The following is a 26,384-nucleotide window of genomic DNA, read 5'->3' on the forward strand; positions in this document are numbered from 1 at the left end:
ATCTCTGGCGACATTATGAACTCTTTGCCTTCTGGCCAGTCCATGATCACTTCCAGAATTCCTGGGCAATTGGGGATTCCTATTCGAGCCCACTGTGTAATCAGTGCAACCCACTTATTACTCCATGTAGCATCGGATGCATGACGTGTAGAAGGAGCCCTCTCTTTGAACATCCAGCCCAACAGTGGCATTTGGGGTGCCAAGAGGAGCTGTGCTTCAGTGCCAATGACCTCTGAAGCAGCTCGAACCCCTTCATATACTGCCAATATCTCTCTTTCAGTTGGAGTGTAGCGGGCCTCGGATCCTCTATATCCCCGACTCCAAAACCCCAGGGGTCGACCTCGAGTCTCCCCTGGTGCTTTCTGCCAGAGACTCCAGGTAGGGCCATTCTCCCCGGCTGCGGTGTAGAGCACATTCTCTACATCTGGTACTGCCTGGAATGGCCCAAAGGCTACTGCATGGACTATTTTCTATTTAATTTGTTCGAAAGCTTGTCGTTGCTCAGGGCCCCATTTGAAATCATTCTTCTTCCGGGTTACATGGTAGAGAGGGCTTACTATCAGACTGTAATTTGGAATGTGCATTCGCCAGAAACCCACAACACCTAAGAAAGCCTGTGTCTCCTTTTTGTTGGTCGGTGGAGACATGGCTGCTATTTTGTTGATAATATCCATTGGGATCTGACGCTGCCCATCATGCCATCTTATTCCTGAAAATTGGATTTCCTGTGCAGGCCCCTTCACCTTACTTTGTTTTATCGCAAAGCCAGCCTGCAGCAGGATTTGGATTGTTTTCTTCCCTTTCTCAGAAACTTCCTCTGCTGAGTTGCCCCATACGATGATGTCATCAATGTATTGCAGGTGCTCTGGGGCTTCACCCTTTTCCAGTGCAGTCTGGATCAGTCCATGGCAAATGGTGGGGCTGTGTTTCCACCCCTGGGGCAGTCGATTCCAGGTGTACTGGACGCCCCTCCAAGTGAAGGCAAACTGTGGCCTGCACTCTGCTGCCAAAGGGATCGAGAAAAATGCATTGGCTATATCAATTGTGGCGTACCACTTGGCTGCCTTTGACTCCAGTTCATATGGAAGTTCCAGGATGTCTGGCACGGCAGCACTTATGGGCAGTGTGACTTCATTCAGGCCACGATAGTCTACCGTCAGCCTCCACTCTCCATTGGACTTCCGCACTGGCCATATGGGACTGTTAAAGGGTGAGTGGGTTCTGCTGATCACTCCCTGACCCTCCAGTTGACGAATCAGCTTGTGGATGGGAACCAGGGAGTCTCTGTTTGTGCAGTATTGCCGCCGGTGCACAGTTGTGGTAGCAATCAGCACCTGTTGTTCTTCAACCTTCAGCAACCCTACAACAGAAGGGTCCTCTGAGAGACCGGGCAAAGTAGACAATGGTTCAGTTTCCTCTGCTTCCAAGGCAGCTATTCCAAAAGCCCATTGGTACCCTTTTGGGTCTTTGAAATACCCTTTCCGGAGGTAGTCTATGCCCAGGATGCCTCTGGGCCAGTCACAATGGGGTGCTTTTGCCACTCATTCCCAGTTAGACTCACTTCAGCCTCTAGCAGAGTCAACTGTTGGGATCCCCCTGTCACTCCAGAAATACAGATGGATTCTGCCCCTTCATAGCTCGATGGCATTAGGGTACACTGTGCACCCGTGTCCACTAGGGCCTTGTACTCCTGTGGGTCCAATGTGCCAGGCCATTGGATCCACACAGTCCAATAAACCCGGTTGTCCCTTTCCTCCGCCTGGCTGGAGGCAGGGCCCCTCTAATCCTGCTCATCATAGTCACTACTCACCTCTTGCAAAAAGGACTTAGAAGTCCCTTCACAAGTATCATAAGTACAATCAGCTCTTCCACTCAGTCTAGGGGGCTGCCCGGTGGAAACTGGAGCAGCATTCTTCCTGGAAGAATCCCTTTTTATGAGTGTTTTGCTTTGCTCCTCACATACTCATGCCCGTAGGGTTGAGGTGGTTTTTCCATCCCACTTGCTCATGTCCTCTCCGTGATCATATAGGAAAAACCACAGGATACCTCGTGGTGTGTATGCTCTATATCCTCTCTTTTGAGGAGAGGAACACTTACTCCTAATATCCGAGATACTGGTCTATACAGTTGGGTAGTAGGACATATGCTCTTTGAGTTGCCAGACCTCCCGGGACAGTTTCTCCACAGCCGAGACAAGGGAGGAAGAAAGGCTCTCTTCATATTGCCGGAGTCGGCCAGCCACTTCATCCACTGTTGGTGTCTCTTCACTTTTCCAGTCTATTACGGCCAGTGAGTTGGCATACGATGATGGTTTCGCTCCATACAAATTTTTGCCACATGGGTCGGGTACATTGGACTTCATCAGGATCTGTGGGTAACTGTGCGTTGTCCGGGTCATAATAAACCATCTCCCACACAGCTAATTCCCTCAGATATTGGATACCTCTCTCCATGTTGGTCCACTTGCCTGGCTGACATACAGCATCTTCACTGAAGGGATACCTTTCCCTCACACTTGACAGGAGTCGCCTCCAGAGGCTGAGGGCTTTTGTCTTTTTCCTCAATCACCTTGTCAATGCCCCCTTCCCTAGACAGGGATCCTAGCTGCTTGGCCTCCCTGCCCTCCGGTTCCAGGCTACTGGCCCCCATTATCCCAGCATCAGAGTAGCCAGGTAATCATGTGCTCCCCTGGGAGGCAGCTGATATCTTTCCGCATATCTCGCAGCTCTCTCAGGGACAGGGATCGAGTGATTATCTCTGGTTCTGGCTCTTCTTCCTGTTCTCGTGATGGTCCCGGTTCATCATCATCCTTCACTAAGCGAACCGATTTCCTTGTGTATTTATTCTTGTGTATAGGGGCAACTGATACTGGTACGGGTTGATGTTTTGGCTCATCTACAGTGCCTATCACCAGGGTTTGGGTATCTGCAGTGCCTGTGGGTCTGTTCTCCCTCTCTTCCCCCTAAGGGCCCTGCCTACTATCGAGCAGTGTTTGGTAGATAGTGGCCAGGGCCCAGCACAGCGCAGTAAGTTGTGTCTCCTTGGAATAGCCACAGCATTTTCATTTCAAATATTCTACCACTTTATCAGGGTCCTGTAGTTGTTCAGGAGTGAAGCTCCAAACCATTGGGGGTGAGAAGGTCTCTAGATACCTACCCATACTCTTCCACATGCCATGCCAGCCCTGACCATTCAGCCTTGGGGAAGATCCCTGGGTGGTACTCTTGAAACAATTTTTGCTAACCCCGAACAGGAGTGGGAAAGCATGCAGGAGACCTAGCAATAGGAATATACTGGCCTGGACAAAGGGTATTCAAAATTCTCAAAAATTGTTGTAACCAACGAAACAGGAAAAGGGGAGGTGAAAGAGCGGGATAAGGTTTCCCCCCATCTTCCCCATAGATTGGGTGTGATTATTGAATAATTCTGAGAGATGTTGTCCAAGGTATGGGCATGACAGAAATGCCACATATGAACACCAGCCTAGGCTCATGACCATTGATGGTATCATAAGTCGATATCACACAGTACAACAAAATGAGAACAGGAACCCCTCTCCCAGAGGTGATAAGCAACACGGCAGGGATTACATATAGTAAGTACAGATTTACATGTCACAGCCACGTGAACAAACAAAACATCATTGTGACTAGCAACTGTTTAAATAACATTATAAGAACTTATCACAACTTAACACGCTCTCGTCAGATCTGTTGTTATCACAACCCTTCAAGCCCCACATTGGGTGCCAAAAAGGACTGTTGTGGTTTAACGCCATCTGGAAGCTGAGCACTACATGGCCACCTCTCCCTGGCAGGATGGGGAGGGGAATGGGAAGACAAAGGCAAACGTCATGGGTTGGGATAAGGACAGTTTACTGGGACAGCAAAGGGAGAGGGAAATAATGACAACAGTACTTATAATGGAATATACACGACAGGGGATAACACAAGGCAATTTACTGATCCAATGACTGACCGGACGCTCAGCCCACACTCAGACCGTCCCAGAGCCGTCCCTCCCTGACTAGCCGCCTTTTATGGTGAGCATGACATCACATGGTATGGAATAGCCCCTTGGCCAGTTTGGCTCACCTGTCCTGGCTCCTTGTGAAAATTAACTCTATCCTAGCCAAAACCAGGACAGTATGTAATTAGGATTGTCTTTTTTCCCTCGTGTTTCCTCTTAAATACAAATATGACAGTGTAAGAAAAATAATTAGAAACATATATACACATGGAAAAGAGACAAACATAGATTAAGTGAATTGACTAAGGTCACATGTTAAACCTTTGAAGCCTAGTGCCTTCACTACAAGACTGTGAGTTGCTAGAGAACATCGGTATGGACTTGAAAACTCAAGGCTATAGGGCAAGATAAGAGCACCAGACAGTGTGGATAAACAGTGCAGTATCTCACCCACCTGTTTATCCTAAGTTGAGATTAACACTGGGAGCATGAAAGCAAGCTCACTTCATGGAAAATGACTATTAGTCACCTTTGTAAGACAGACACTTGCATGTTTTAGTAAAGATACCAAAGAACTGGTGATGTGTCAAGTTATAAAATGAAGCAAAAAGGCCAGTAATATTTATTTCAGATGGATCAGGATCATTTCCAAGAGGATACTGCAGTTTTGAAGCTAGCTATATAGTCTCCCTCTATGTAAAATGATTATGAACAGAAATAAAATAAAACTGAGGGAGTAAGAAATGGTATTTCTGTCTGAGATCTTTCAGAATATTATTACAAACTTCAGATGTCAGAAAACAATGCAAACAAATAACAACATATACACAAAAGGGAATTTGTAACAGAAATACTTCATCTTCTTAGCTATAGCAACAATAACAAGAACCATTATTAATACTGGCAGTTCCTAAACTTAAGTAGTTATTGTCATACTCTAACAAAACCTAAAAATCCCCCACGAACAGAAATGTGCATACAGACCCACACACACAAAATGAAGGTATCCTCTTCACAGGCTGTCCTGGTTTCAGCTACGATAGAGATAATTTTCTTTCTAGTAGCTAGTATAGTCCTGTGTTTTGGATTTAGTATGAGAATAATGTTGATAACACACTGATGGTTTTAGTTGTTGCCAGGTAGTTGTAGTGTCTACACTAAGTCAAGGAATTTTCAGATTCTCATGCCCTGCCAGGTGCGCAAGAAGCTAGGAGAGCATAGCCAGGACAGCTGACCCAGACTGACCAAAGGGATATTCCCTACCATATAATGTCATGCTCCGTATATAACTGGGGAAGCTAGCCGGGAGGCAGATCCGCTGCTCAGAAACAGATTGGGCATCAGTTTGGTGTTTTTTTTCTTCCGCATGTGGTGAGCAATTGCTTTTGTGCATCACTTGTTTTATTATTATTATTATTATTATAATTATTGTTGTTGTTACTGTTATTATTATTATTCTCTTCCTTTGATATCTTATTACTGTCTTTATATCAACCCATGAGGTTTTTTTCCATTCTCCTCCCCATCCCCTTGAGGGGGGAGGGGGGAGTGAGCAGCTGCGTGGTGCTTAGCTGCCAGCTGGGGCAAAACTACCACACAGGCATTAAGAGCTTTCCCTTGCAGAGCAGATGCAGGAAGCTTGGGTCCCTCTGCTGTTAGCAGGTGTGGTGGGTTGACCCTGGCTGCAAGTCAGGTGCCCACCAAAGCCACTCTATCAATCCCCCTCCTGAAGAGGACAGGGGAGAGAAAATATAATGAAAGGCTGATGGGTCAAGATCAGGACAGGGAGAGATCATTCACCAATTACCATCACGGGCAAAACAGACTCAACTTAGAAAAAAATAATATAATTTATTACCAAGCAAAACAGAGTAATGAGAAATAAAAACAAATCTTAAAACACCTCCCACCGCCCCTCCCTTCTTCCCAGGCTCAACTTTACTCCTGGGCTCAACTTTACTCAGTTCATCACGCATTGTTTCTGCCGCTCCTTCCTCCTCAGGGGGAGGACTCCTCACACTCTTCCCCTGCTCCAGCGTGGGGTCCCTCTCATGGGAGACAGTCCTTCACGAACTTCTCCAACATGAGTCCTTCCCACGGGCTACAGTTCTTCACGAACTGCTCCAGCGTGGGTCTCTTCCATGGGGTGCAGACCTTCAGGAGCAAACTTCTCCAGTGTGGGTCCCCCACGGGGTCACAAATCCTGCCAGCAAACCTGCTCCAGCATGGGCTCCACTCTCCATGGGTCCACAGGTCCTGTCAGGAGCCTGCTCCAGCCTCCTTCGGGTGCCCCCACCTGCTCCTGCGTGGGATCCTCCATGAGCTGCAGGGGAATCTCTGCTCCCCATCATCCTCCATGGGCTGCAGGTGGACAGCCTGCTTCACCATGGTCTTCACCACAGATTGCAGGGGAATCTCTGCTATGGTGCCTGGAGGAGCACCTCCTCCCCCTCCTCCTTCACTGATCTTGGTGTCTACAGAGTTGTTTCTCTTACATATTCTCACTCCTCTCCTTGGCTGCAAAAACACTCGCTCCTTTTTTTTTTTTTTTTCCCTTCTTAAATATGTTATCACAGAGATGCTACCACTGTTGCTGATTGGCTTGGCCTTGGCCAGTGGTGGGTCTGTCTTGGAGCCGGCTGGTATTGGCTCTATTGGACCTAGGGGAAGCTTCTAGCAGCTTCTCGCAGAAGACACCCCTGTAGCCCCCCCGCTACCAAAACCTTGCCATACAAACCCAAAACAGCAGACTAGCTCAGTCCCACACCTACTCCACAGAGCCTTCACCAGCATAGGCCTCCGGAGCCAAGTGCAGGTCAGGAGCTCACAGAATTGCTCCTATTTACAATCCAAGGTTTAGCTACTTCAACTTAATAATAGTGTGCATTTTGCCACAACACAACATTTATGGACATATTTTGGCTTACTGAAAGACATAAAAACAACTTGACAGATAAAGTTATCACACTACAAAATAAACTTAGAGAAGTATCCTATGCATTTGCAAAGAAAGTCCAAAGTCTGAACAGGTCTCTTCTCTCATACTGCTCCCCAGAAAAGCTTTAATTGAAGATAAAAATGAGATGCACAGTACCTTTAACAGAGAGAGCTTAGAAGAGATTCACCTCACATCAGGGTTCTGCTGTATTGAAGTGCTTCTTAAAAGAGCACTTAAATGAAATACTTCCCAGTGTCATTTATCAAAACTTTTTCACTCCATCCACTCAGAGGTTTATGCTTTCTTCTCTTTGTGAAGTTTTACTCTCTGATTGCTTAAGCATACAAGGTAAATATGCTGGAAATCATGGTTATGAAGTACCACAGATCATCTTCCTAACATAAGTATCACTGTAACAAAATGAACATTTTTACAAGGAGGGGTGTCAGAACACTGAAGAAAAAGGACAGCAAGTGGAACTTGCAAGAAAAGGGAGGATACTTAGGCTGGCACTGGAGAGGGGAGCTGCCACGAAAAGGAGTCCATGGCAGAGGAGCATCACCTTTTGCAACATGTCAGACTGTACAGAGGATATGATTTTCCAGATCCACATTCTCCTGGGAAGATACCACAGTGATGGGAAACAGCCACACATGGTGCTTGACAGAGAGTCTGAAAAGTACAGTTTTTTAGGTCTGTTTAAATATTCCCTGCCACAGTCATAGACTTTCAGCAAGATTAAAGAAATCTATGATGTCCTTCGAGGAAACAAAATCAAAATAACTTCCCCTCAAAACTACTGTTTGAAACCAGATAATTTTACATATTTATTTTTTAATTTTTTTGTACTTTGTAAACTGTATGCTTACTGATTAGACATACCAGATTTAAAAACAGTATATCATTTGCTATATGAAACTTAAAAATAATGTAGAGGAATTGGTTAGGCATGGTTTAACAAGAAAAATATTTGAACGTATATTTTTCTTTCTCCAGTTGCCATAAATTAGGAAAATTTGTACAATATTTTGTTCTCGAAAGTAACATCTGGCAAAGATGAAGGTGGCTGGAAAGACTGCAATTGACATGACTGTGCAAATGCTCATATATACTGTGCTTTTGCATCATTTCATTCAACATAAACAATGAGGCTTGGAATTTTTAAAGCCATTTTAGGAACTCTGACACCTAATAATCTTGAAACTCACTAGAAAACAGGCATTCAGTATTAAGACATCCAGATCTTGGAAAGGCTATTTACTCTCAGTATCAGAAAGGCATTTTACAAAATAAGAACAAGTTTTCAAAATATCACAATGCCAATTTAAATCTTTCTTTAAACAAAACAAAAAAATCTTCCAAAGATGAAAGAATATATGCATGCCATACTGAAAAGTCTTATAATATGTCTCAGGCACATCACATTTTCAAGCTGGTTTTTATATTTAACTGAGAGCCTCTATGTAACTCTCAATCCTGATTTCACTGCTCTGCTTTAATTCTGTAATATATTCTAAAGGCTCTGTTGACTGTATGTACGAAAGAGCCAGAAATCACTCGGTGCCTGAGCAGAGTGGAACTGTATGAGGAATAGTAAGGATGAAAATCATTTAGGTACAAAGGACTAATGAAAGATCCATATATGAACTATTGGTCCTATATATCATATTGTATGAAATGCAAACTAATGAAAACAATTTAATATCTAACCTAAGTACAGTCCATTCAAATAAGCTTAGCATTTCTAAATAAGGCATAAGTATTAAATTAAACTTGACTGTTATCAAATGTAAAGCAATCCCATAAAAAAAATATCTGTGAAATAAGGTTTACATGAGCTTTACACGAGCTTTACACGTCACTGTACTTCAGCTATGGAATATTCTAAGATTATGACAACGACATACCTACCCAAAGTGGGAATGATTTCTTGAGTAGATACTACTTCTCTGATGAAAGTTAGTATGTTTGCTCTCCCTGGTCAAACAGTATTTTGTAGCAAGAATTTTGAGAGGAGAAATTTTCTTTTAAAGGCATACATATCATTAGTCTTTTTACTGAATTTCAGAGCAAACAATAGCTGCTATTCATTTTAAGATATATTCCTGGTCTTCCTCCCCTCCCCCCACCAAAAATTGCACAATCATCTATGATCTTTAATTCTGTTCTTCTTTAGATGGTTTGAATTTATAAGAATATGTAACATGCATGTTAGATTTGTAGACAAAATATTTAGCTACTGAAGACTAATATTGTAAATAGCAAAAATAAATTCTTTACAGAAAAAAATGTTTACATTAAATAATAAATATAAACATATTTTTAAAAATAAATTTTGTTTAACTGTAAAGATAACCCAAAATGCCATTACTTAAAAGTTAGTAAATCCTGAAATGCTAGTGTTTCTCATTTATAAGATTTGTATGTTTAAATTTCCTTTAATCACATTGATTAAATTTTACTGTATTTCTTCCCACATCAAATTTGTTATTACATCACAAAACAATAAGAAGGCCAACAGAAACTAGTTATATATACCCACCAAGATTTGAGTTTACACAGAAAAAAATGATTGAGTTGAATTATAAAAACTACATGTAGGAAGAGGTCATAAATCTTTTCTTGCAGGATACCTGACACTAGACAACCACGTTAAACCAATATTAAGAGACAGCATTAAAAAAAAAAGTCAGAATGATTTATAAAAGCAAGCCAAAATTTACCAAAAAAATATATATTTAATTTTAAACACCTACTTGTTTCTGTAGCCACTATTCTTGCCTTCTTTGTTTTCTCCTTAGCTTTTCAACTTGTTTCTTTCTCTCTTATTCAGCTTTTGGTTGAAGGAAATACTAGTAGGCTGCACAAGACCAACAGGTGTGATATATTGTTCCTCTTCTACAGCACTTGTAGATGAAGAAAGGTTCATCACAGAAGGTGACCCATCCAGCAGTGGCACTCCCAGAAGATTGTCCAGTAACTTCAAAATCACATTCACTTTCTGTTTCTCTATGTACTAATGTGGTAAAGGAAGTAACTCAAAATCTTTTTTGTAGTTTGTCAGCATTGGAACTATATTGGCCCTGAAAAGCATTACCATCTTTCCTACTGGACTCTAATCACAAGCCACTTTGTGTGTAAACAGGTGGATTTTCATTTTGGCCATGGTAAATCATTCCCATACTGGAAGTTTCACATAATGCAGGTGACAAAGCAAGTCTCTCTCTGATATTTAAATTCAAACTATGTGATCTTATGTGAAAAGGTTTTACAGTGCATGCATCATTCATAGGAGAGGAAACAGAAATATTTCTTTTTTGATTTAATGCCTCTAAGGGAATTTTTTACTTTTCATCTCAAATCTGGGAGCTCTTACTTCTAGACAAAGTGCTTCTGTTAGTCTTCCAGTACCATTATTATTTCTGGCCATGTATGAAAGCCATTGTTTTTTTATTTCCAAAGTTGCAGTTACCACTTCATGGTGAGTATCCTCGCTAAAACCAGACTGAATTTTGCAGAGAGGTGTTTTCCTGATTTTGCCAATTTGACAGAGAAAGCTGGCTGATAGTCAGTCCGACTTTTGCAGAAATGTATATTTACTAACTGTGCACAGGAACATTTTGTGTTGCAAACAAAGTTAAAGACCCCTAAGCAGGCTTCACGGAATGGACAGTGCAGTTTTCCAATTGTCTGCTGTGCCTATTGACAAAAAAAGAAAAAAAAAAACACCCAACACATTCATTGCAAATATATTATTAAGAAATCATTACTAGAGTTACTTTTCTCCTTTAATAAAAGGGTTTATTTTTTGTTTTTCAAGCACAAGACAAGAGACTGCCCAGCAAAAAGAAAATCCACCATAAATAATGTTCCGGTCAAAACTCTGCTTGCTGCAGTGATAACTAAATCTAGAACGAACACACATTTCAAAATGTAGGGGCTTTAAAATATTTTTTAAATGTGTCCATAGATAGAATAATGCTGCAATACTAATGAAAACATTAGATCCTTTAATGCAGTGAAATCAATTTACCATGTTAATCTGGAATTGGCAAGCACAATTTCTCAGCTGAGTTTTCTGAGTGCTGAGTACATTTCTTGCATACTAAGTACAGTGGAAGGAGATTTCTCACAAAGAGAATATAGCTTTTTACTTTGCTTACCCACAAAAGCTTGAAATGGTACTTGTATTTTGGTGTATGCAGTATTACAACATAACCTGTGTGCCAATACCATAACATATCCTTAATACTCCATCTATAAGGAGACAGTTATTTTCATTATTTGTAATTCTATCAATCCTAAAGTCACTTTTTCAAAAGAAAATACATATCAAAGATCTATAAACTCCTACATATTTGCAGAACTTTTAGTATTTTCAGTAAATATATTCATCTGTTCAGCAGAAACATTTCTGAGGATTAAAGTTATGCAAGTGTTTGTAGGATCAAAACCCAGATGAGAAACAACATTACCAACTCCAGTCACACATTACTCACTAGTGTGCCTAAAGTGGGGTTGATCCATGAATACAGATATTGTCCAACATTTCTAGTTAAAGCATTACTTTCACTTGGTAATGTCTTTGCAAGGTAGTTTGGGAAGATGGTTCCATGACTAATGCTTGTCTGAGTGTAAGCTTCAGAAAGTTTCAGTAAAACCAGTTTTGCAGTTTCAGAAAAAACTTGCATGGGAAAAAAGGTTATTTTTCACATGCAATGCTAGAAAAAGTTCTGGAAACACTTCTTTGAGACACTCCTGTGTTGTGGGCTAAAACCTCAAAATTTCACAAAGTATCAAAGATGTGTCTTTTATTGCACCTATGAGAATCGTAGTTTACATATGCTCAAAGGCTTTCAAATCTCTGAAAATTCCTTGAACATGCAGAGTCTTTCTCAGTTTATAAGGCTGATCAACTTGTGCATATGCCATTCCTAAATAAGAATTAAGCTGGTTCAGATTTACTGTGCCTCCCACACTCCATTTCCCAGATGCCATGGGATAGGCTCTAAATTCAGGAAAAGCACTTTCTAGTGTCTTTAGTGAGTCTTGCTGGCACTCAGGCACTATGGAATAGTAACCTCGATCTCCAAATGGAGAGGAGGAATGATCCATTAAGGTTAGGGAAGAAGACTAGGAGCCTGGCAAAAATGGGAAAGCAAGAGGCGGCAGGGAAGAAAAAGGACATTTCTATGTCCTATGTGCACAGAGACTGGGAGATGAGGTGCAGTACAAGGGAGTCTGGGAGTGATTTAGCATGAGCTTGGCAATGGACTGTGGAAACATTTACTCAGTAAAAGAAGTAACAGCCTACGAGTGGAGGAGGTGGTAGGGGTAATATCAGCGAGATCTGAAAAGGAGCTGAGGGTACACAGACTTAATGATGGCCTGCATAAAGAGGAAAAACTGGGAAGGGTTAGCCAAAAAAGCTAAAATAAGTGATGGGGAAAAGAAAATGCAGATCAATAAAGGTCACTAACAGCACTAGCTAGCTATTTATAATTATTGAAGATTATCTATACACTAATATGTGCATGAAACCCAATGAGATTGGTTAAAGAAAAGGGACAGATGGCAAAATAGAACTGTCTGGGAAGCAATGGGTTGTTACAGCCTGCAAATAGACTTTGTGCTTATGTAAAATGATTTAGCCTTTGATTCAGGAGTCCAGGAGGATCTGGGAATATGTCAGAGTTGTTTTAAAACCCCACACATTTATATATAAACCCACAGGATCTTACAGAGAAGTTAGAAGTGAATGAGGCAAGAGTTCCCAAGATATTAAAGGACAAAATGAACGCTAAGATGCTGAAGGTGTTCATAGAGAATTGCATTCTCTGCCACCAGAGGACCATTGCTCCTCTGCAATCTTGAGCAAATATGTTAAACCTTTTCTGAGCAATCTATGGGGTTTTTTATTTCCCAGGTCTCCAACTTGACCCTCTAGGCTTTCAAATGCAGAAGGCTGGCCATTTACAGCTAAAGGTGAAAAGAATAATGTTTGTATCAATATTAATTCCAATTATACTGAAATAATATAACACACAAAGTACTATTAAAAATTGCGTCCTTATGGTCAGGCATTCAAGATCAGGCAATTCTGCAAAGTGGGAAAATACCTCATCACCTCTAATTTCCACATACCCCCCAAGATTAATGTTTCTGAAACAGACACATTATTCTGTCATGCACTATTGAAGTGTAAGAGATCATTAATTTTAAGAAGAGCTTAATTACTGCTTAACAAAAGAAAATATGGAGTAAAACAATGAAGGAAGGGGAAACAAATTTTCTTAATATTTGAATGCTTAGTTTTACAGTCAGCACAATTTTTTCTGTATCATTTTTAGAGTGGATTTGCTTAGATCAGAAGTTGTTACTTGCAATATAGTAAAACTTAGACACTGAAGTCTAAGCAGAAAGGAATCCAGATAGAATTTGCCTCTCAAAATCACAGACTAATCAGAGAAAAACTGCAGGGCAAAAGAAAACCACTGTTTCTGCTTATATCTATGCAATAACATTAATTTCTAGACCTAAAATAACTTAAAGAAAATACTCAACTGAAGCAATCATTACAACAGGAAAGTTATGAGATGGTTTGCAATTTCAAATGGGCAGTTAAAACTCAAAAGCAGTGACCGGCTTGTCATCAGACCTTTGAATTTGCAGGAAGGCAACTTCATATGACAAAACAGCACATGAAATGTAAAAGACACATCATATTCCAACAACTGATCTGTAATAAACCCTCAGTCCAGTTTTATGAGAAACATTCTCCTTAGAATTACTGTCAACATATGTGTTGGTACTTCAAGATACGATGATCAAGACAAACCCAAACCCAAAGCCTAGATAATTAATATAATTTTAAGCACTGACAAAATATACAGAGGTCCCCATGACAGTTATTTGGACAAATGTAAATAATACCATCTATAAATGGTCAGGAACAGAATTTATCACTTCTAGGTTTTGTGCATACATAAAAAAACATTTAAGAGGAAAAAAAGCTTCTGCAAATGGTAATGATAGAAGTTACTGAGAAAAAAATACCTAAATTAGAAGGTGTCTCTGATATATATGGACATTGTCAGAAAAGTGCCCTTGAAATTTGTTCCCTTTTTAATGATGCATTTCACCCACTCTGGAATGGCTTCTAAGTTCACATGCCATACGTTGCAAGACTCTTGAGCAGCAGTTGAAGGTTGTGATGTCTGTTAAAAAAAGAAATATTGTACTGATATTCAACATTCATGTAAGCTTTTTTTGTTTTCCAGTAAAGACAGGACAAATTTAAGTTCTAATTTATATGAAGACTGTGGTCAAATAAGGCAGACAGGGGTTTCCCAGAGCCAGGGAAACCCGAGGAAGAGTAGAGAGACTCGCCAGGGACCGACAGCTCTCGTGAGCAAGGCTGATGTGGCCTGCGTGAGGCTGATGTGGCTTGGGCATTGCCAGGAGCAACTGCGGGAGATTTAAATGGCCCTAGGGAGCGCTAGCAACCTGGAGCACTGCGAACATGGCACGGCAAGTCAGTCAGGGGGTGGTGTGGCAGTTCGTGTGGCAGTTTGCACCCTGTAATCTGCTTGTAGGCCCACAGCCCAGGGAAGCGCTCTAGGTCTCCACCAAAATGGTGGACACTCACCTCAGAGCTATAGCCAGTGTTCCTACAGAGAGCATATCCCCTGAGATGACTGACACATCCACCCAGATGGAAGTGGTAAGGAAGGAGACTTCACTACAGGCAGTTGGTTGCAGTGAGCGCCCAGATCCTTCTCCTGGTGAAAAGGTAAGTACTTGCACACGATGTGCACAGGTTGATGATCTGCTACATCAGGTGGCTGAGTTGCAGGAAACAGTCAAAAGGCTGTGTAGTATTAGGGGAGCCAAGACAGAGATAAATAGGTGGTTTCATAACCAAGTTCCTGTAGTGGGCACCACAGAGAATGAGGCACCTTGGATCCTGGTGATCCACAAATGTAGGGCTCCACTTCAGTCTTCACCATCCAGCTTCACAACCAAAACCAGATATGAAGCCCTAACAGCTGTAGACACCCACGAGCAAGATGTGCAAGGAGAAATTGTACCAGCGGCACACAGTGGATACCGTAAAAAGAAATGACAAGTGCTCATAGTGGGTGACTCTGTTAAGGGGCACCAAGGCACCCATCTGCCAACCTGACAGGGAGGTATGAGAGGTATGCTGCCTTCCGGGAACCAAGATCCGAGATGTCACGGAGAGGGTGCCACAACTTGTCAAGAGCACAGACTACTATCCACTGCTACTCTTTCATGTGGGCATGAATGGCACTGCAAGACAGAACCTGGGTAGAATGAAGACTATAAAGCCCTGGGGTTGCAAGTGAAAAACATTGGTGCCCAAGTTATCTTTTCCTCCATTCTACCAGTGGGAGGGAAGGGGGCAGCCAGACATAGACATATAATGTATATCAACTCCTGGCTACATAACTGGTGCCATCACGAGGGCTTTGGCTTTTATGACAATGGGACATTCTTTGACTATAACCTCTTAGAGAGGGATGGGATCCACCCATGTAGAAGAGGCAAGGGAATCTTTGGCAGCAGGCTGGCCAACTTGGTGAAGATGGCTTTAAACTCAAGGATTCAGGGGGTGGGGTCGAAAAATGGCAAAGCCTATGCCATTGCATACAACTGGGGAATAAGCCAGGCCAACCAAAGCAGCAACAAATCTCCTGTAACTGCCTCCCAAGATGAGAACCAGAAAGCCAACTGCCTCAAGGGTGTTTGTGGCTATGGTGGACCTTCTTGCACCCCTCCAGGGAAACCTCCATGCTCAATTACCTCTCTAAAATGCCTGTACACCAATGCACACAGCATTGGGAATAAACATGAAGAACTAGAGGTCTGTGTGCGGTCGCAGGGCCATGATCTCATTGCAATTACAGAGACATGGTGGGATAGCTCACGTGACTGGAATGCCGTCATGGATGGCTACGTACTTTTTAGGAGAGACAGGCCAGCAAGGTGAGGTGGTGGAGTTGCTCTTTATGTGAGAGAGCAACTGGAATGTATTGAGCTCTGCCTAGGGGTGGATGAAGAATGAGTCGAGAGCTTATGGGTAAGAATGAAGGGGCAGGCTAATATGGGTGACACTGTTGTGGGTGTTTACTACAGGCCACCTGATCAGGAAGAGGAAGTCGATGCGGCCTTCTACAGACAGCTGGAGGTAGCCTCATGATCACAGGCCCTGGTCCTCATAGGGGACCTCAACCACCCTGATATTTGCTGGAAAGGCAACACGGCCAGGCACGCACAGTCCAGGAGGTTCCTGCAGAGCATTGATGACAACTTGTTGACACAGGTGGTGGAGGAGGCCACGAGGAGAGGGGTGCTGCTGGACCTTGTACTACCAAACAAAGAAGGATTGGTTGGGGATGTGAAGGATGGGGGCAGCCTTGGCTGCAGTGACCATGAGATGGTGGAGTTCAGGATCCTGCATGGAAGGAGCAGGGCAGTAAGTAGGACTACAACCCCAGACTTCAGGAGAGCTAACTGTGGCCTCTTCAAAGACCTGCTTGGGAAAATCCCATGGGTTAGGGCTCTAGAAGGCAAGGGGGCCCAAGAGAGCTGGTCAATATTCAAGCACCACTTCCTCTGAGCTCAAGATCGGGGCATCTCAAAGAACAGAAAGACAAGCAAAGGAGGCAGGGGACCTGCATGGATGAGCAAGGAGCTCCTGGAACAACTCAAAGGGAAGAAGGAAGTTTACAGAATGTGGAAAAAGGGACTGGCTACTTGGGAGGAATATAGGAATGTAGTCAGAGAATGTAAGGGTGCAACGAGGAAAGCTAAGGCCAACTTGGAATTAAATCTGGCAAGGGATGTCAAGGACAACAAGAAGGGCTTCTTCAAGTACATCAGCAGCAAAAGGAAGACTAGGGAAAATGTGGGCCCGCTGCTGAATGAGGTGGGTGCCCTGGTGATGGAGGATACAGAGAAGGCAGAGTTACTGAATGCCTTCTTTGCTTCAGTCTTGACTGCTAAGGCCGGCCCTCAGGAATCCCATACCCTGGAGGTAGGAGAGAAAGTCTTGCAAAAGGAAGACCTTCCATTGGTTGACGAGGATCAGGTTGGAGAACATCTAGGCAAAGTCAACATCCACAAGGCCATGGGCCCTGATGGGATGCACCCACGAGTGCTCAGGGAGCTGGCAGATGTTATTGCAAGGCCACTCTCCATCATCTTTGAAAGGTCATGGAGAACAGGAGAGGTGCCTGAGGACTGGAGGAAAGCCAATGTCACTCCGGTCTTCAAAAAGGGCAAGAAAGAGGACCCAGGAAACTACAGGCCAGTCAGCCTCACCTCCATCCCTGGAAAGGTGATGGAACAGCTCATTCTGGGGGTCATCTCTAAGCGTGTGGAGGAGAAGAAGGTTATTGGGAGTGGTCAACATGGATTCACCAAGGGGAAATCATGCCTGACCAATCTGATAGCCTTCTATGATGGCATGACCAGCTGGGTGGATGAAGGGAGAGCAGTGGATGTTGTCTATTGACTTCAGTAAGGCTTTTGACACCGTCTCTCATAACATCCTTGCTAGCAAGCTTAGGAAGTGTGGGTTGGATGAGTGGCCAGGGAGGTGGGTTGAGAACTGGCTGAATGGCAGAGCCCAGAGGGTTGTGATAAGCAGCACAGAGTCTAGTTGGAGTCCTGTATCTAGTGGTGTGACCCAAGGGTCAGTGCTTGGTCTGTTCTTATTCATAGAATCATAGAATCATAGAATGGTTTGGGTTGGAAGGGACCTTAGAGATCATCTAGTTCCAACCCCCTCTGCTGCGAGCAGGGACACCCTCCACTAGACCATGTTGCCCAAAGCCTCATCCAACCTGGCCTTAAACACTTCCAGGGAGGGGGCCTCCACAACCTCTCTGGGCAACCTGTTCCAGTGCCTCACCACTCTCACAGTGAAGAATTTCTTTCTAACATCTAATCTAAATCGACCCTCCTTCAGCTTAAACCCATTACCCTTTCTCCTGTCACTACACTCCCTGATAAACAGTCCCTCTCCAGCTTTCCTGTAGGCCCCCTTCAGGTACTGGAAGGCCGCAATTAGATCTCCCCGGAGCCTTCTCTTCTCCAGGCTGAACCATCCGAACTCTCTCAGCCTGTCCTCATAGGAGAGGTGCTCCAGCCCTCTGATCAGCTTTGTGGCCCTCACCTGGACTCGCTCCAACAGCTCCATGTCTCTCCTGTACTGGGGCCCCCAGAGCTGGATGCAGTACTCCAGGTGGGGTCTCACCAGATCGGAGTAGAGGGGCAGGATCACCTCCCTCGACCTGCTGGTCACACTTATTTTGATGCAGCCCAGGGCACGGTTGGCTTTCTGGGCTGCAAGCGCACACTGCCAGCTCATGTTGAGCTTCTCATCAGTCAGTATGAATATTCAAAATATTCATCAACGGCCTGGACGAGGGGACAGAGTGTACCCTCAGCAAATTTGCTGATGACACTAAACTGGGAGGCGTGGCTGATACACCAGAAGGCTGCGCTGCCATTCAGTGAGATCTTGAAAAACTAGACAGTTGGTCAAAGAGGAACCATATGAAATTCAATAAGGGCAAGCGTAGGGTCCTGCACCTAGGGAAGGACAACCCCAGGCACCAGTAAAGGTTGGGGTTAACCTGCTGGGAAGTAGCACTGAGGAGAAGGACCTGGGAGTCCTGGTCAACAACAAGCTGAAGACGAGAAGACTGAGAAGGGGTCTTATCAGTACTTATAAATATCTAAAGGGTGGATGTCTAGAGGAAGGGGCCAGACTCTTCTCAGTGGTGCCCAGTGACAGGACAAGGGGCAATGGGCACAAACCGTAACACAGGAAGTTCCATCTGAATATGAGGAAAAACTTCTTTACTCTGAGGCTGACCGAGTACTGGAACAGTCTGCCCAGAGAGGTTGTGGAGTCGTCTCCTCTGGAGATATTCAAAACCTGCCTGGATGTAATCCTGTGCAACCTGCTCTAGGTGATCCTGCTGTGGCAGGTGGGTTGGACTAGATGATCTCCAGAGGTCCCTTCCAACCCCTACCAATCTGTGAATACTGCACAACTATGCTACAAATAGTTTTAAATTCATTTTCCAACACTTAGAATAACTAGCTGAGAAACCAGGGACTCTTAGTAACTTTTGAGTTTTTACTACAATGATGCGACCAACTGAAGAGAAAATAAAATCTAAAATAATTTCATATTTAAGAACAGTGCTGGTTTTTAGCTGAGTTTCAGAACTGTAGCATTTCACTAACTGATACTAAAATAAATACAATTATCTAACTATCCTTTAGCACAAAAGTGATACAAGTGTAATTAAATCTTTTAATATGGTTTAGAATGTCAGTAAAGATATAAAGGTGGCTAAAATATAAGGAAATTCTGGTGAGTGTTAAAGTCTTAAAATCAGTTGTTAAAAGTTATGAACATGGAAAATTGCTGACTCCTATGTTATGAAAGTCATGGGAATAAAAGTTTTATTATGCTGAAAATTGAAAGTGAGGCTATACACAGAAGACAGAAGCTTTGAAAAACTCTCCAATAACACCAGATAGATGTGTTTGCCATGTCTATACTATCATCTTCCTCCTATCTATGGAGAGTACTCGTATTTCAACTTGGATATAATTCTGATTTAAAGTGTTTATACTGCATTTGTAACTTCAGCATTTGGTTTTAGGATTTGTTCTAAGATTTTTCTCTTTTATTTCAGCTATGTATTTGATTGAAGGCCTAAAATTCAACAGGGAAAGCAGACATACTAAAAATATTGCTCTTCTCATCTTAGTACAATCTTTGCCTCCCAGTGTCTCGGAAAGTAGCGTTAAATTAAGTTTTTTTTATCTCTTATCGACATAATTACAGAAGGAGCTCTTTCACTCTTGTGCACAATGAAGGTGGATCTCCACTAGCAATTGAAAGCTCCACCATGGGGCATTCATGTAACAGACAAAGATACCACTACAGTTTTTCCATGAAAGAAGGTCAAATTTTCTACACGCACACACTCAAAAAAACCTTCAAACCATGCACAAAATAAAAACCCCTCAAGTATAAAGCATGAAAAATATTCCAGAACCTCATGCTCTGTAAGCAGAGCGCACTGTGAGAAAACTAATCATAAAAATGGTAAAAAAAACCTACCAAGCAATTAATCTCCTTTCTAACAGTATATATACATTAGGAGATCAAGATCACACCTGTACTATGGGTAGCTAACTCCATCCATGTTAACCCTAGATCCTGAAATACAGGAGAGCACAGTGCAGTGACAACAAAGTCCACTTGGACCTAGAAATACTAAAGGCATATTTGTATTGAACTTACACCTCCGCTTGAAAGGTGGGTCTTACTAGTTGGATGCAGTGTCACAGACCACATGGAAACACTTGTACTGCTGCTGGACCCAACTGAATGTGTCAGCAGAGCTACGCTGGCTTAGGAAATCTGCATTAGGCTGGAGTTTACAAAGATGACCCCTTCTACAAAACAAAACAGCATGTAAAAAAACATTTGCTACAAGAATTGAAATTGAAAAAATTATTTATATACTTTGCATTGTGAGAAAGACAAGAATATATTCAGCTAATTTAATAACAACATGTCCTCAAAACTTGTATAGGAAAGGAGATATTTCTAATATATAAGGGACAGGACAATCTTTGCCTTCTTGCAATAACAGGCAGGTATGTCAACCACAGACATGTACGATCTCTGAAAGAACAATGATACACTGCAACCGAGGTGTTCCTTCTAAATTTGTAAGTCTCCATGTTGTCCATAATCTGGGCTTTGAATTTACAAATGCAATAAGTCCACTAATAAGGAACTAGCAATACAATATTTAAGAGCAAGATCAAACAATTGATTTAAATGGATTAAAGATGAAAAGATTTTCATTAAAGTTATTCTTGTAAAGAAATATCTACATTTTTATATATTTAAATTTTCAGGTAGTATCTAAGACTTAGTATTTCTTGGGTCAAAATACTGCTGATTTTGGAAACACTTTTGATTTTGTTACTTATTCAAAAGGAATAATATTACTGCTACATGCGTTTGGTTTGCATGGCAAAGTTTTGGTAGCAGGGAGGCTGAAGGAGTGGCTTCTATGAGAAGATGCCAGAAGCTTCCCTTATGTCCAATACAGCCAATGCCAGCCATCTCCAAGACAGACCCACTCTTGGCCAAAGCTGAGTCAATCAGTGGCGGTGGTAGCGACTCTGTGATAACATATTTAATAAGGGAGAAAAAACTGCTGTGCAATGGCAGCCGGAGGAGAGGAGTGAGAATATGTGAGAGAAACAACTCTTCAGACACCAAGGTCAATGAAGAAGGAGGGGGAGGGGGTGCTCCAGGCACCGGAGCAGAGATTCCCCTGCAGCCCGTGGTGAAGACCATGGTGAAGCAGGCTGTCCCCCTGCAGGCCATGGAGGTCCACAGTGGAACAGATATCCACCTGCAGGCTGTGGAGGACCCCATGCTGGAGCAGATGGATGTGCCCGAAGAAGGTTGTGATCCCATGGAGAGCCTGCGCTGGAGCAGGCTCCTGGCAGGACCTGTGACCCCATAGAGAGAGGAGCCCACACCAGAGCAGGTTTTCTGGCAGGACTTGTGACCCCGTGGGGGACCCACGCTGGAGCAGTCTGCTCCTGAAGGTCTGCACCCCATGGAAATGACCCATGCTGGAGCAGTTCGTGAAGAACTGTAGCCCGTGGGAAGGACTCATGTTGGAGAAGTTCATGGAGGACTGTCTCACGTAGGAGGGACTCCATGCTGGAGCAGGGGAAGAGTGTGAGTAGGAAGGAGTGGCAGAGACAATGCGTGATGAACTGACCACAACCCCAATTCCCCATCCCCCTGCACCACTCGGTGGGAGGAGGTAGAGAAATTGGGAGTAAAGTTGAGCCTGGAAAGAAGGGAGGGGTGCGGGGAAGGTGTTTTAAGATTTGTTTTTATTTCTCATTATGCTACTCTGATTTTATTGGTAATAAGTTAAATTAATTTCCTTGAGTTGTGTCTGCTTTCCCCCTGATGGTGATTGCTGAGTGATCTCCCTGTCCTTATCTCAACCCATGAGCCTTTCTTATTTACAGATTTATTTTATTCACTGAATGGTAGGGATTGGAAGGGACCTCTGGAGGTCATCTAGTCCAACTCACCTGCTAAAGCAGGGTCACCTAGAGCATGTTATATTTCATTATATTTTCTCTCCCTTGTCCAGCTGAGGAGGAGGAGGAGTGATAGAGCGGCTTGGTGGGCACCTGGCGTCCAGCCAAGGTCAACTCACCACATACATACACTTTTGCTTCAGTAATTTTATAAAGCCATTTTAAAACTTCTATATTGTAGGAGAGTTACATCATGACCAGGGGCAGAATATACTTAAAGAAAATTGAGTTTTTTACCTTTAAAATAAATCCCAAATGCAGATCCTAAAGCCAATGCAAAAATAGGTTTTCTATCGGTTTTCATATTAATATTTAGTCTTCTACTATAAATGATTTCTAAAGTACGTGAAAGATAGGCTTTCTTTCACTTCTTTACATCCCCAAGAAAACTAAATTAACATTAGAAAAAGGCAAAGAAAAAGACGATGAAAAGATTTTCTTCTTGCTGAGTCCTGAGATGGATGTATCTGGTAGTCTAAAGCTCATATTCAGCTAACAAAGTGCATTAAGACTCCAGAAGTTTAACAAGAGAAAGACATAGCCAATGGTAAAAAAATATGTAGCCTACTGAACATGCTCCATGTTACAAATGTACATCAGGCAAGGGGCACATCCTGTTCTACTGCAAACATGTTGAAAACATTTGATTTCTGACTACTGAACTAAATATATACAGATTATTAAAATGGGGTTTATTAATAATGCTAATTATCTCAGGATCTTAAAAAAATAACAACTTCATTTCTACCTCTATTGGTTATACCCTTCACCAGTGCCAAAAAGAATGTTGTCGCATTTCTAGTGCGTTTAAAAAAAAAGATCAACACCTTCATTCTATTTGCTTTTTTGCTTTGATTCAACATCATAGGATGTAAGCACAGCCTTCTTGGCATATTTGGAAAGACTCTAACTCTTTATGATAACTAACTGCCATTATAAAGTAGCAGGAAATACTCTGTCATTGTTTTATTCCATATAATTATTTTTCTGTTTATATTAATGAAAATGATGTAAATTGCTAAGTGGTATTTTAACCTGGCAGGGCATCATCCCCCTCAGGGCAGGCTAATCTTCTGAACTATTTTTGTGCATATACTATCCCCCACTTTTTCAAAATTAAGAACAAAAGCATCTGATGTAGGAATATTTGACGCAGTTAACTACCACAGTGGAAATTAGTATCAGTATTTAAAACACACCTTAGAAACAAAAGAGTTCTCTGTTAAGAGACATTAAACCAAAAAATGAGTGTATTAAAACTGTCAAAAATAGAACACATTTTTATATAAAGAAAGGTAACAATATATACTTTACACAAGCTAGTAGACAAATGTATCATGAATACCAGCCTTCATGTTGCACAACATAAAGGTGATTGCTGCCTACTTCTACAGTAGCATTATTGCTTACATTACTCTCTATGGAATTGTCCATATTTTAGTATTTATCTCCATAGGAGATAAATTACTAAGTGAAGGCAAGTCTAATACTTCTCCCTTATTTAAAACCAATGGCACTGGAAAAAGTTACAGACCCCCTCCAGACACTATACTTACTTCGGATGGTTCTTTTCCATGACGTTTTGCAAGGAAAACAGAATTTGCTATATATTTTCTACGTCTCCAGCAACATAGCACATCAGCCTCTTGGTTACTGATTTCAACTTGTGATTCTTCAACTCTGTGTATGTCTATCTGTAAGGATCACAAAAACATACAATTCAGTCATCTGCTGAAACCACACATTTTCCTCTTGCAACTCTGAAGTATATCAGTAGTCGCTTCACTATAGAGGAGACTTTGTATAGCATGCCACCTAGACATTTTAAATAGCAAAGTGAAATGGTTGTTTTTATTTCCAGGTTGCATACAGAACTAGAAAGCAACAATAACAAAAACCCAAATAAAAAAAATAAACCAACTTTCTCAATGTTTAGACAAAAGCCAAGAGGACTTCAGTTTTCCCAGAATGTCCATAAAAATAAGTCATTTTTATCCTACATATTAAACACACACACATATATGTGAGATGCCACATAACAAAAATGAATGCTGACATAAACCCAAAGAAAACAGACTGTTTTCTCAACGTGTTCCTGGAGGCGTGCTCCCTTAAATTATTTTGTGCAGGAGGATCAGTGCTACTGGTGCAACAGAGCTTTTCACAGACCTGAATCGACCTCCTTGTAAAACAGACACCTAAATTAAGACAACCATAAGGACAAGACAAATATTTTTCTCTCTTTGTGCCTTGCCATGTTCCAATGTCTCTCTGTTCTTCTCTAATCTGTTTCCAAAGCCTTCCCTTTTTGCCATGCCTTCTCCAAAGGTCCTCCAACTCCTCTTTCTACCTACTTCTGTTTTTACTCCCTTGTGATAGCTACATGAGAAAACTGAGATGATCTTTTACATCTACACACTCAACTAAATCATTATGCTAGGGTTATGCCTAACAGTGCTAAAGTGCACAGTGCTTACTGACAGGGAAGCTGGGCGATAAAACTTAAGACCAGTACTAAATGAATCTCTTTTCTTCCATAGTCCAAACATCCAATTTTTCAATTCTTGCAATAACTTCATTTGTATTTAGTTTTCATTAACTAAAGATACTCTGAGGTCCTCAAAATAGGTTTTCTGTACAGCAATTTGGCTTATCGAGCCACAGACCTTTGCATTTTCCCCATTTCTACTTTTCCCTCTTCTGCCTTGTTTTCTGAATGAACAAGACACACACACATTGGTTATTCATTGTTTTTTCGTTTATATCTGAGGTCATCTTTCAGCAGATTTCCTACTTTTTCTAAATATGTAAAGAGTCTGAAATATAGTTTGACAAGGAAGAACTAAAACAATGTGTGCATACATTAGACTCCTAACTCAAGTGTACATGCATCTTTTAATAACCAGATCCATGCTAAGCTTAGAAAGTGAAATTAAGGCAAACATTAAATCTTTTCTTGCAATGTCATAATAAATTAAATTTTTTTTTGGTGGACATTCCATTTCTCTTCATTTCTAGATAAATGAACATAAGTAGTTAATGTAAGTTAAGATGGCCAAGGAAAAGATCATGGAACAGATGCTTACAGAAAAGGCAGAATTTACACTGGAAGTCTATCTTGTTCATGACAAAAATTTGATGATTCAAATGCCTCAACTTAAGCAGAATCTCTCTCAAATTTTTATTAACCTCACTCTATCTGTGCTTAGTGCTAATATTTTCTGTACCAGAAAATTTTTGAAAGTAGAACATATAAAAATGTTGGACTTCTCTATGAATGACTTTTACTTAAAAAAAGGCAAATTCAGGCTCCGAAAGAATTTTACAAGCAGTGTGTATCACTTTGCTGTGATAAATGCAGCATTAGACTTCACAAGGTATTGAAGTAGTGATTACCAGTTATGAATTTGTTTGTATCACTCAAACACCTTAAAGCTATTCTAATTTTTATTTTTTTTTCAATTTCAAAACTCTCCTGGTTTCAGCTGAGAGGGTTAATTGTCTTCATAGTAGCTAGTATGGGGCTATGTTTTGGATTTGTGCTGGAAACAGTGTAGATAATATAGAGATGTTTTTGTTATATAGACCTGTTGTTGAGCAGTGCTTACACAAAGTCAAGGCCTTTTCTGCCTCTCGCACTGCCCTGCCAGCAGGATGGCTGGGGGTGCACGAGAAGCTGGGAGGGGACACAGACAGGACAGGTGACCCCAACTGACCAAAGGGATATTCCATACCATATGACATCATGCTCAGCTTATGAGGAGCTTGGGGGAGGGGGGGGGGCATTCAGAGTGATGGCGTTTGTCTTCCCAAGTAACCGTTACGTGTGATGGAGCCCTGCTTTCCTGGAGATGGCTGAACATCTGCCTGCCCATGGGAAGTGCTGAAGGAATTCCTTGTCTTGCTTTGCTTGTGCGCGCAGCTTTTACTTTACCTATTAAACTGTCTTTATCTCAACCCATGAGTTTTCTCATTTTCACTCTTCCAATTCTCTCCCCCATCCTGATGGGAGGAGTGAGCGAGTGGCTGCATGGTGCTCAGCTGTCAGCTGGGGTAAAACCATGACACACACTAAAGAAGTCTTGATCTTGAACCTCTTTTAATTGGAATCAGATATTTTAGGCTAACTTTCTTCTGTCATTTTTTGTACCTTTATAATTTTTTGTTATTTCAGTCTTATCTAAGAGCATATAGTTAATATTGTACAATAGACACAACATTATTAGCATGAAACATTTTTATAAATTAATTTCTGTGTTTCCAGTAAGGAATGTTT

At 41.9% G+C, this 26,384-nt stretch overlaps 1 protein-coding gene and 1 long non-coding RNA gene across 2 annotated transcripts in view; one reads left to right on the forward strand and one right to left on the reverse strand.

Annotated features, from left to right (window-relative positions):
* Positions 1-15,080, reverse strand: part of LOC142599296 (E3 ubiquitin-protein ligase RNF180-like) — a 55,308-nt gene extending 40,228 nt beyond the window's left edge. The window contains 7 exon segments of the mRNA XM_075739168.1: positions 6,168-6,199; positions 9,660-9,710; positions 9,713-9,767; positions 10,254-10,423; positions 10,426-10,608; positions 14,031-14,124; positions 15,018-15,080. Of these exon segments, the coding sequence (XP_075595283.1) occupies positions 6,168-6,199; positions 9,660-9,710; positions 9,713-9,767; positions 10,254-10,423; positions 10,426-10,608; positions 14,031-14,124; positions 15,018-15,080 (648 nt within the window).
* Positions 1-26,384, forward strand: part of LOC142599252 (uncharacterized) — a 404,930-nt gene that overhangs the window by 357,700 nt on the left and 20,846 nt on the right. The gene's annotated exons all lie outside the window — the stretch shown is intronic.

Source organism: Balearica regulorum, chromosome W (genome assembly GCF_011004875.1).
Source record: "Balearica regulorum gibbericeps isolate bBalReg1 chromosome W, bBalReg1.pri, whole genome shotgun sequence".
Classification (NCBI taxonomy): Eukaryota; Metazoa; Chordata; class Aves; order Gruiformes; family Gruidae; genus Balearica; species Balearica regulorum.